At 53.5% G+C, this 11768-nt stretch overlaps 1 protein-coding gene across 1 annotated transcript in view; it reads right to left on the reverse strand.

The window, feature by feature from the left end:
* TMEM132C (transmembrane protein 132C) overlaps positions 1–11420 on the reverse strand; it is a gene marked incomplete at its 5' end in the record, with an annotated part of 204335 nt that extends 192915 nt beyond the window's left edge. The window contains one exon of the mRNA XM_042962803.1: positions 10516–11420. Coding sequence (XP_042818737.1) covers positions 10516–11420 — 905 coding nt within the window. The remainder of the gene's footprint in view (positions 1–10515) is intronic.
* Between the last annotated feature and the right edge of the window lie 348 nt (positions 11421–11768).

The raw sequence follows: 11768 nt of genomic DNA on the forward strand, positions 1-11768 counted from the left end.
GTGTGTGGACGCCGATGGCTCTCCATTCATCCATTGGTGGGCACTCAGGTTGCATCCGTTTCTTGGTCGTTGTGAATGATGCTGCTGTGGGTATATGAGTGTCTCTTCAAAATTCCGCCTTCACTTCTTTGGGGCACACACACACAAAAGTGCAATTCCTGGATCATACGCCAATTCTACCTTTAGTGTTCTGAAGTGCCGCCATATTGTTTTTCACAACAGCTGCACCATTTTACATCCCATCCGTAAGAGACAAGGGTTCCGCCTACTGCACACCCTCATTGACACTTGCCATTTTCTGGGTTTTCGATGGCGGCAATCCTAATGGGGGCGAGGTGGTATTTCATTGTAGGAGACGTGCACTTTCAAACTCTTAAGTGTTGTATGAGCTGGGAACCATTGGAGTCACCACGGAGGGAGCCAGTAGGCGTTGGGACAGCATTAAGAAGACAGGGGTTCGGACGATGGGGTGAGAGAGGATGAATCCCAGAATTGGTTGTTCAGGAAGCTGCATGGCGTGCTGTGAATAATGGCTTGCCAAACACTATGTAAGTGTGATTTTCTAGAAGTCCAATAGGGCCATCCAACCAGCAGTCCCAGGAGGAGCCAGGATATGGATTCTCAGGAGTCATGGGTCTGATCCAGGGAGCAGTGGGTAAGAGCCTCTAAAAGCCTGCGTCCCCCAGGGCTGTGGGCATTCCATCTTTCAAAAGCCCCCCTGAGACATTCAAAAGAAGAGACACTTTCTTCAGGAAACCACGTCCAAAGTGAGCACAGTACCAGAACGAGATGCCATTGGATGCTGATATTCTAGGGAAACGTGAGATACGGTCTTCATCTTTCTCTACGTGCTGTCCCCCCAAACAGTTCCACCTGAGTGACAGCCACCATCCAGGTCCGAACGTGCTGGTCCTTCTAGCTGATGCTTCTGAGGTAAGGTGACAGAGAGAGAAAGCCCCAGTTGACGTAAGTTAGGCTAAGGCAGCAAGGTCAGGCCTCGAGAACATGGGTTCACTCCAGAGGAAAGAGGGCGAGGGACACCAGGACCCCAGCCATGGTCACTGGGCTCACCTGAGGAAATGGCTGGAAGCTGGACCTGAGACCCACTGCCCACCTCTCTCCCCCTTCGATCGCCTCCAACGCCACAGGTCCTCTTGTCTTCATGTCCCCATTTCCAGGAGCCCTCCTTTTTAAATAAAATGGTGTAGGGGTGCCTGGGTGGTTCAGTCGGTGAAGCGCCCGACTTCAGCTCAGGCCATGATCTCACGGATCGTGAGTTCGGGCCCCGCGTCGGGCTCTGTGCTGACAGCTCAGAGCCCGGAGCCTGCTTCAGATTCTGTGTCTCCCTCTCTCTCTCTCTGCCCCTCCCCTGCTCGTGCTCTGTCTCTCTTTCTCAAAAATAAATAAACATTAAAAAAAATACCCCAGTATGAGGCCACCAGTCAACTGAGAGTGCGACTCTTGATCTCCAGGTTGTGAGTTCGAGTCCCACGTTGGGTGTACAGACTACTTTAAAATAAATGTCTTTACAAAAAACACCCCAGTACTCTGGGACACTGGAGTACCCCACGCTCCCGCCGCAATTATCACTCGCCCCTCAGCCCACCGCTGCTCCCCAAACACGCCCAGGTAGACAGGACTGCAAGTCCCAGGTCCCCTTATGCACGTGCTAAACCATTTGCAACAGACACAGCTGTGATCTGGGAAGCTCGAAAACTAAGACTAGCCTTTTATTATTTTATTTTCTTTTGAAGACTACGGTAACTTAAATCGGTTAAAGAATGTGGAACAGAGGCGGCCGGTCTGGGTCAGGAAGGCAGCGCTTCCTTTCTGCTTTCAGAGAACCAGAGTCTGTGTTTCGTACAACAGCCGAACGGGCTCACCGAAGCCGGGCTGCCTGGCAACGCAGATGTGTTGTGGGGAGCCGGGGCGGGGGCCCTGGGTAGGAAACATTATTTCTTCACGTCTTCCCAAGCAGAAAGAAAATTGTTCCTTTTCTCTGTTCCAGGAGAACACACTTAAAATGACAAGCTGAACAAAATGAAAACAAACCTCTCCTTCGGAGACGTTCAACAGGGAAATGAATTTTAGGCAGACTGTGGGAAAATGAGTTTCTCGTACTGTCTGCACCAAGCTCCGAATGTGCAGCCCGTGCAAACCCGACTGTGTTTTGGGGTCTCCTCCTGACGATGAGTCTGGGGACCGCGGGTCACTCCTGAGCGCCCCACCTGACCTGGGGACAGATGCCTAGTTGGAAACGGGGAGTCGAATTATCCAGGGGCGAGGCTTTTCCATGTCCTTGGACATACACGGCATCGGGGAAAGAAAAGAGAGCTCCCCCAAATTCGCTTACAGCAGCATGCACACCGGCTGCGGTCTGTAAGCAGGGGGAGGGTTGGAGAACGTAGGTGCAGGTGCACCGAGCACAGCAGGGGGTGTTCTCCACGTGGCGAGGGCCCAGCGCCCATCTGTAGCTCCGCTTACGGTCGGAGCTGCCCAGGGGCACGTAGTAACTCAGAAGATCCTGGGAGGACGGAGTGGGAGGCTCCAAAACGCCTGGGGTGGTCTGTCCTCTCCGGAGTGGGTGGGACTTCCTGTCTGCGGGGGACCCCAGGATGTGGCCTCACTGGGAAGCGGTCTTTGCCGACGTGAGTGGTCCAGGAGGTCCGGATGAGGTCCTTGCGAGGGAAGGAGAGGGGACCTGAGGCACGGCCGCAGAGGGGACCCAGAGGGACCGACCGCAGCGGGGGAAGCAAAGCGGCCACAAGCAGAAGTACCAGCAGAATGGGGAAGAGACGGGGGAGGGACACTCACCCAGAGGGGGCGCGGCCCTGCCAGCTGATTTCAGATTCCTGCCCCCGGAACTGTGTGAACATGTTTCTGTCCCTTTCAGCCCCCAGGGCGGGGTAGTTTGTTACAGAAGCCCTGGGAGGCAAATACACCTGCTGTGTGGAGCCACGACTTAGATCTGGAGACACAGCTCAGCCCAGGGTCGCCATCGGGTCCCCAGGCCTGCGCGGCGGGGCTGAGAAGCGATTCCCTTGTCCGCACGCATCAACGCAAAGGCCGTGCTTACAGCCCACGTTTCCAGCTTCTCGTCAAAAGCAGCAAACCCGGGTCCCCGTGCCACCGCGTGCAGGGACTTGAGACACGGCCGCCGTGGGTGGCTTCTTCCGCTCAAGCACCATGGTCTCCAGTCCATCCCCGCTGTGGCCCAAACCACTAGTTCGTTCCGTCCTCTGCACGTGACAGTCCACTGCGTGGACAGATCGCGGTTTGCTCATCCGTCGGCCGCTGGGCATTGGGGTGGTTTCCACGCGTTGGCTGTTATGAAAAATGCTGCTGTGGGCATCTGTGTGTTCTGTGAATTTGTCTAAGCAGACGACACAGCAGAGCTCCCGACTGGCTCAGTCTAGCAGGAAAGACACGCTCCATGAATCCCCCACCAGCTACCCACCAGCGGGAGCCCAGCCCCGGGCCCTTTGCCCCAGGGCTGGCTGGGAACCAGGTCTGCCTGTCAAAGGTCAGGGTCACAGAATCCTCTTAGAGGAGGGGACAGCCAGCCTATGACGCGACCTGCACGCCCCCCCCCCCCGACACATTTAGGATCTAGGACTGAGTCTGTTGACAGATCTCATCCCGCTTGCAGAAATAATTCTCTCCCCCCGACATCCCTGCATACTAAGTCCCTTTGGCTCATCTCCTTACAAGCTTCTTCCCTGCCTCCCCCCACCGCCCCCGCCTTTACCCTTTTGATTTATTTACCGGAAGATGCTGGAAACACAGAGGAGCTGTTAAGTGTAGGCGACATGCGTTGATTTGGCTGGGGGGACGTCGGTGGTTAACAAGGATGCCCAGCACACATCCACCCGTCAAATCGGGACAGAGCTCATGAGTCAGGAGCCCCGCATCCCTGTGCCATCCGCTGAGGACACCTCCCCTGCTCCCTGATCCTGTGATCCGGCCTCGGCAAAGCACGGGCCATTAACGGAGCTGCACGGCACACAGGGTCTGCCCTCTGCTCCCATTTTTACTTCTGGGAAGACTACCTCCTTACCTCACTGCGTTTTACTCAAAAAAGAAAAACATCATCTCTTTGGGTTGATGCCCCGACGGCTCCGTTATTGGTGCCGGCTCGCGAAACCCACCCAGAAAGCGCAAAGCGGACCCGAGACTTAATGCTCGCTTGTCAGTAACTCTGGAGAAACACACAAGGTCCGGATGAACGAGCAGAAAAGGAGATGCCGAGATTCCTAACCGTGCTCCTGTGCCGTGGCGGCGGGGGGAGAGGGCGGCCACCCCGGAGGACAGCCCGCTGGCTGGTCACGGGCTGGCGGGACACAGGGTGACAAGCCGAGGCCCACAGAAGTCTAGACACAGGGGGAACTCTCCAGATCTTTGACCGTCACCGTTGGTACATCTTGTGTCACAGAGAGCCCCCGCTCTACGCTCGATTCTCCCACAGGCCAAAGTCCCTCCAAAGACCCGACCTGACCTCCAGAACACAGGCTTCTTCTGATAACTTGACAAACATTGCTGGTTCTTTACTATTTTGTTTTGCCGAGTGAAGGAAGCCCTTTCCTCCCCTCTCTTCAGACGTTTGTAACTCACAGCAATTTGACAAAGCGTATGACTGTAAACAAACACGGAAACATTCTTCTCTTTCTCCCTACCTGATTGCCCCGGAATTCAGAAACTCTTATGAAATAGCCTCATTTTTCCCGATAACATATGTACTCGTATAAGCTCAACGAGAATCTGTTCTCTTTGTAATGCGTGACAATTAGACAAGATCTTAGCTTGGCTTCTTAGCATAAAGACCCTTTAAAGGTCTGATGTTCCTTATTACCAGACAGTTTAAAGAACTGAGGTTGACTTTAGGGAGCGGGTGAGGCCCTTTGGATCTGACCACAGCTTGTTACTAAAATGTCATTCTGGGGAATATGCACAGAATCAGTATTCTGACCACATTTACGTCAGTAATCCACATTTAATTAGCCTTTTTTTTTTTTTTTACAAACAAATGAGTTTCACTGTATCTTTGAAATGACTAGAAAAATGGTATTTCAGGGGAAAACTACAGTGTACCGTGATCAGATCCTCACTGTCCGTGGTCTCTCGGGTTTTGTGATCTACCTGTAAACGTCAGAGAAACCACCGCGATGGAACTCGTGGGGACGACCTTTGTGCCCGCCGCTGGACAGGCCGCGAGGTTCACATCATCAAAGGGTCAACCCGCAAACCGGGAAAACCCCTGGGACTGAAACCTCACCCTCTAAAGAGCTTCCAACTCACATCTAGGCTGCTTATCATCCGCTCGGATTATCCACCTTCGTATTCTTTTATTTCCAAAGAGATGCCTCCTTATTAAATTAGCGATCGCTCCCAGGGCTCAGAGTCCTGGTTCAGGGGAGAGCCCACGTGCAGCACCACCTCCTGAAATGAAACACGCTCACAGCCATCTCGTCCCAAGTGAGCGTGAGGACAGGCGGTCGCTAACACATCACCTTGCACCTGTGTGAAATCACCGGGAAAATAATGTGGATTGACCTCGACCGGCGAAACTTGAATCTGATTACAACCCATTTGAGTTGCTCAGTTGGCTAAGTCTTGGCTTCTGGGAACCTCTGCTCTGGGGGACTGTTTTACTCTCTGGTCATCCTACTGACCTCTGTCTCCTCCCCAAGGTCTTAGATGTCCCTTGGCGGTCACTCACACATCAATCCATCTCCATCAGGACCGGACGCCTGAAGGAGCTCAACAGTCCGCCCGCCCGCGTGCATGATGGCGAACGTTGGAGCAGCGAACGTGGGGGTCCTCAGCCTGGACGCCGCACCAGCAGTGACGTGACAGTCACACCAGGCGAGCTGCGTGACCCAAAGCGGTGGGGGTGTATTAAAACCACACAGAAGCAGAGACCAGCCTTGGGAACTCCCTGAGCCGACAAACCCAGGTGGGTCACACAAGAAAGCTTCAGTGAGATTGTTTGGCAAGACAGGCGAGGCCAACCTGACCTGGGTCATTGCTTGCTTATGCCTCTGGAAACCATAAGCAAGATTTAAACTGTTCCCCCAAATGGAGAGGAGGTAACCAGTAACCCATTTCCTTCCATTTAAGAAAATCCTAATGTTGTAACCAATGCCCATGAAGAAGAAACAGTCCGTGCCTCCAGGCTCTGGGAACTGCTCCCTCCCCTTCTCTTTTCTTTTCTTTTCTTTTCTTTTCTTTTCTTTTCTTTTCTTTCTTTTCTTTTCTTTAAAAAAAAAAAACTTTAAATGTTTATTTATTTTGAGAGAGACAGTGCTAGCAGGGGAGGGGCAGAGAGAGAGAGGGAGACACAGATCACAAGTGGGGGAGAGTCAGAGAGAGAGGGAGGCACAGAATTTGAAACAGGCTCCAGGCTCTGAGCAGTCAGCACAGAGCCCGACGCGGGGCTCGAACCCACGAACCGCGAGATCGTGACCTGAGCCGAAGTCGGACGCTCGACCGACTGAGCCCCCCAGGTGCCCTTCTGGGAACCGCTTTCTAACATACACCCCACTCAAGCCTCATCCCATGTTTTTGGCTGGAGGGCTCCCGGTGTGCAGTGTCTTTCTGGTGTGTTCACAGTAAACGTTTGCTACTATGACTTCAGGGGTTCATTGGTTTTACTTCTGGTTTTTGTTTTCCTGAACTTTGGACACAAGGAAGCGAGCCTGTCCCCAGCCGCAGCGGACAATGGGCCACCTCTTTGGCACCTGAAGGTATCAATTACGTTGCTCAGTGACAAGGCCAAGGGGCAGTGGCCTTCCCTGCTCAGCCCTTTAACGACCTGCAAGGTCCGGACCCACGGAGGTAAAGCGAACATTGATCCCAACACAGGAAGAAACTGTAAACCTCATGTAACACGGGGCTTTGAGGAAGCAGCGGTCGGGAATGAGAGCCACCCTCAGCATCCCGAGAGCTTCCGGAACATTCAGGCGCGTGGGGACGGCAACGGGAATTTTCAGGACCGACGACTCCAACCGTCAATGTATTTTGGAAGTCCCCAGAATAGGGAACAACACCTCCGCCCGCTATAAGGAATCTTGACATTGATCAAGAACTCTCCATCAGTCGTGAAGGAAAACGTCCACGGAAAGGAACGTATGTGATACAAGCTTGACATCAGGTATTTGGTTTTGCATGAATTCCATATATGTTTGCTCTGTGGTTCGACATGTGACAAGGGACCAAGGGGACTTGCCCACTGGACGGACACACTTACATGTGTCTATGAAACACCTCCGGTTATGCGTGCTTCATTTCTGGTGGTGATCATTCTTTGTCACATTCTCAGGTAGGTTTTCCAAATAACGTTACGACTAAAGGACACAACGCTTCAACTTTCCGCGTCTTGACTTTGATCATAAAATTGGGGTCGCCTTTGAATTAAATTCATGAAGTCTCCAGTGAAAAGGAGGCTGCTGCTTTTTGCTTAGGGAAGAGGGTCTCATTCGTGAAAATGATCTTAGAAAGGAGGCCCAGGCCGGGTTCCAATACAGGGTAGTGGCCCTGTAACGATTCCCAAAAAGTCCTGGATGTCTCCAAATACAGCCTTGTCGTCAAAGCCATGGTGAAAGATGACAGGGGAGAATGACGGGGAATTTCAGAGTCAGGAGAGGCCTTTCAAGGACTCCTCAAGGCCCCGGAATTTCTGAGGAGAGAGGTAACAGTGATGGGCAAGATGTATTTCTCCTGTGGGAGGGAAGGGTGGAGGGCAGCTGGGTGTGGGTTCCCGTGAGCACGCGCCCTGGCGGGGAGGAAGGGACAGACTCACTGTTCCTGCCGCATCTGTGTGGGTCCCCTCCTGTTCTCTTACTGCATTTCTATCCTTGGAACAATGTATTTAAACAGGAAAATTATTTTGGAGGCACCCGGGTGGCTCAGTCAGTTGAGCATCAGACTCTTGATTTTGGGTCAGATCATGACCCCAAGGTTATGGGTTGGAGCCCCACTTAGGCTCCACACTGACAGTGCAGATCCTGCTTGGGGTTCTCTCTCTCTCTCTCTCTCTCTCTCTCTCTCTCTCTCTCTCCATCCCTCCTCTGCTCACACAAGCTTGCTTTCTTGCCCTCAAAATAAATAAATAGGGGCGCCTGACTAGCTCGGTTGGTTAAGCATCCAGCCTCGGCTCAGGTGATGATCTCGCGGTTTGTGGGTTTGAACCCTGTGTTGGGGTCTGTGCTGACGGCTCAGAACCTGCTTGGATTCTCTCTCTCTCTCTCTCTCAAAAAATAAAAAAAAACTTAAACACAATTTCTTTAAATGAAATATATTATCTAGAAAGGGAAAGCCTGCTTCTTGCACAGTCTGCCCATCGGTCATGGTAGCCACATCCTTCGGGCCTCCCGTCTGGGAGTCATTCCCGCCTGTCCCCCAGGACTCTGGTCTGGGGTTGGAAAGATCCGGAAGGCAGAAACAAGGCTGCCGCACGTCACGGCATTAAGCAGCGCCCAGCCCTGGACCCCGCCGTCACAGCCCTCTGCGCTCCAAAGGGCTTGTCGTTATTAAAAAAAAAAAAAAAACAACAACCCAAAATACAAAAAACAAAATAGTTTCGCTCTTCAAAGAAAATCACGGTGAAGCGGGAATCAATATGACGTCGAGAACAGAGCTGGCAGCTGCAGTTTCATGAAGGCACGGTGATGTCCTTCTACTGCTGAAACAGAATCCAGCACCTCTGCAGGTTTTGATGGATGTTCAAACACAACCCTCATATACGCACCTTTTACGTGCCAGGCACTGTCACGAGCCTTAACGAATGAATACTGGCCCTCGGGGGCCTCCCCTGTAGAACAGGATAGGCTACGACGGCATCTGATCTAGACATGAGGGGACAGGGGCACAGGGAGCTGGCACGACCCGGGAAGCAGAAGACTTGGGCTCAGAACTGTGCTGGCGCCTCACCACTGGTGCCGTTGGTTCCGTCTTGTGCATCTATGTTCCAAAGCCAGGGCCGCATGTATTTATTTTATTTAGAATGAAACTATCTGGAACCGAGCATGCTAAGGAGCTCAGGAAGAACAAAACTCACACCTTCCCTGTATCTTTCCCATCAAAGACGGGAGGAAGCAAACCCAGATCGTCTTATCTCAATATTTGCTATCCTGGCCCCGCGGTTGTAAGGTTGACATTGCCTTGAAGTCACCGGTGCCCTGACAGGAAGGTGTGACCGTCCTCTCACACACAGTCAGCGGGGGGTCTGGCTGACCACCGAGGCTGACAGTGTAGACGCACTGGGAATCCCCACAGGGCAAACTCGGTATCTAGTAAAAGACTGGGATTTCATAGCCCTGTTGTAGAGGCCCTCGATCACTTCCAAGAACGCAAGGGGAGAGCGGATACAATCAGCCCACTTAAAAATTGAAAGAAAACGATTACAAGGACAATGACAAGACAGCTGCTTTAGAGGAGAATTATCTGAATCCCGGGGATGAAGACAATGCCTGGAGACACATCTCGAAACCTCTGAGGGCATCTTATGAAAACAAACACAAACACAGCCTTTGAAAATGACCATTCTTCAAGGTAAATGACAAAACTTAAACCAAAAGAAAAATGCGATAAAATGCCACCATTCTATTCTGCAGATACTGTTCCCGAGCAACTCCTTCCAAGTGTGATTTTTTTTTTTATTCTAAAAAGAACCAGAGCGTAGCTGTAAGTATAACCCAAGACCTTCTTAACTAGAAAGGGGGTGGGGGGAGGGAAGCGATTCTTATCATCGTTATCTTTTAAACAAATCTCAATCAAATATTTTCTCATTATTATGAAATCTGGGTCCGCATTTTAAGAGGATTTGCCGTAAGTGGCTTTTCCCCAGTATGAATAATCCTCAGATAACAGACGCTCCTGTACCGAACTCAGAATCGTCACACAGAGTCACAGAGAAACCCTATTAGAACCGGAGCCACCTGCTGAGCCAGCAGCGGTGACGGCAGCCGGGTTATTCTGTTGCTTCAACTGACTTTCTGTTCTTTCTTTTTTTAGAAGACGCAACACCTCCGTGGGGGGATTTCTCCTTTAATCACCGCTAACCTGGGCTCAGGAACGGAGGCTTCCCCAGCCCCAACTTGGCAGCATTGAGCCTCAAGGATTTTTTTATAAAGGGCGTGTCCTTGCCCTTTTTCCCACGCACGCCCAAAACGGAGCATCAAAAACCCTAGGTCTTTTCTCGGGCCCTGGGACCTTACGGTCTCCGTCACACAAGTGCTGTCTGTGTATCTACAAAGGAACCCAAGCTAAAGAAAAATCACATCCTTCTCCTCCAAGTTCGATGGCAACTCAAGGTCAAAGAAGAGCGATCCCTTCCCACTTGTTTCCTTCGGAAGCGGTTTCTGGCCCCCTTCCTCCCGCCCCCTCACCCACGACGTAAGAGGCGCTGCCGAATGCACGTGGGGGGCTGCATGCACGAACGTGGCTTCACCGCGAAGCCAGAGGGTCCCCGCAGGGGCCCAAGGGCCCAGGCTGCCGCGGGCCAGGCGGGGCACCTACCTCAGGATGAAGACGTCCACGGTGGAGTTGTTGGCGACGCTGACGTAGGCAGTGACCACGTCTCCTTGTTTCACGGGCTGGGAGGGCAGCCAGATGGCCACGTTGCTGTCCAGACGCAGCTCGCGAAGCTGGGCGCTGTCCTGGGCCCGGTAGAGGCTGACGCTCCCGATCCTCTGCAGGCGGGGCGCGGCCTCCTCCGGCCCGTCCCTCCCCGGCCGGATGGAGTTGCCCTTCCTGGCGTCCCCGCCGCCGGCACAGTCCCCGCGCCCGTCCCCCGGCTGCACGGCATAGTAGAGCTCCACGGGGCTCCCCTCGGGCGGCCCCGGCGCCTTCTTCCTCCCGGCCAGCACGGTGGGGGGCCCGAACCAGCCGGCCAGCAGCTCCAGCTCGGCCACGCACAGCCCCAGGGCCCCCTGCAGCCGGCAGCCGGCCCGCACCTCCCGGGTCTCCCGGAAGGCGAACACCCGCAGGCAGGGCAGTCTCTCGCCCGGGCTCCGCGCCGCCCAGTCCCGGCCCAGCAGATGGAAAAGCACCTGCACCTTGGGGCGGCTCAGGTACACCTTGTCCCGCACGATGTGCGCCCTCAGCTTCCAGTTGAGGCCGAACTTGCTGGCTGGCCCCAGCAGGTTGGAAGGGACCATCAGGTCCAGGGGCACCACCTTCTGTACGGAGAAGGGCCCGTAGCTGGCGTTGAGCGCCGGGGGCCTCGTGGCCTTGTACGTGAAGAAGGACTCGACTCTGGTGCGCAGGCTGGAGTTGTGCAGGGCGTCCTGGCTGGCCTCCTTCAGGAAGAAGGCGGTTTCGGCCCCCAGGATGTGGTAGCTCACAGGCAGGTAGGGCGGCCGCGAGGAGAACCTGTGCACGTCGTCGGTGACGCCGCGGCCCTCGATCACTGCGGGGGCAACGGGAGACAAGAAAAAAAGACAGAGAAGGGGTCATTACCGGACTCCTGGGAACACAGCAGGCCCACAAGCAACTCAGAAACGAGGAGGAACATTCCAAAGCCCACGTGGCCAGCGTTTTCACGGTCCTCCCGGGATCAGCCAGTAAAGGACTGTGCGCTATGCCAAGTATATACCGGAGCCTGGAGCTCTAGATTTTTGTTCCCTGGGAACGATTCAGCAGTGACGATCTCCTATGTCCATGTAAGAAAAAGCTGGCAAGATACCTGTGGGTGTAGAGTCAGGCTGTTTATTAATGGTCTGCGTGAGTTTAAAACATTTAATGGCAGGGATACGTGAACAGAGAAACGG

Source organism: Panthera tigris, chromosome D3 (genome assembly GCF_018350195.1).
Source record: "Panthera tigris isolate Pti1 chromosome D3, P.tigris_Pti1_mat1.1, whole genome shotgun sequence".
Classification (NCBI taxonomy): domain Eukaryota; kingdom Metazoa; phylum Chordata; class Mammalia; order Carnivora; family Felidae; genus Panthera; species Panthera tigris.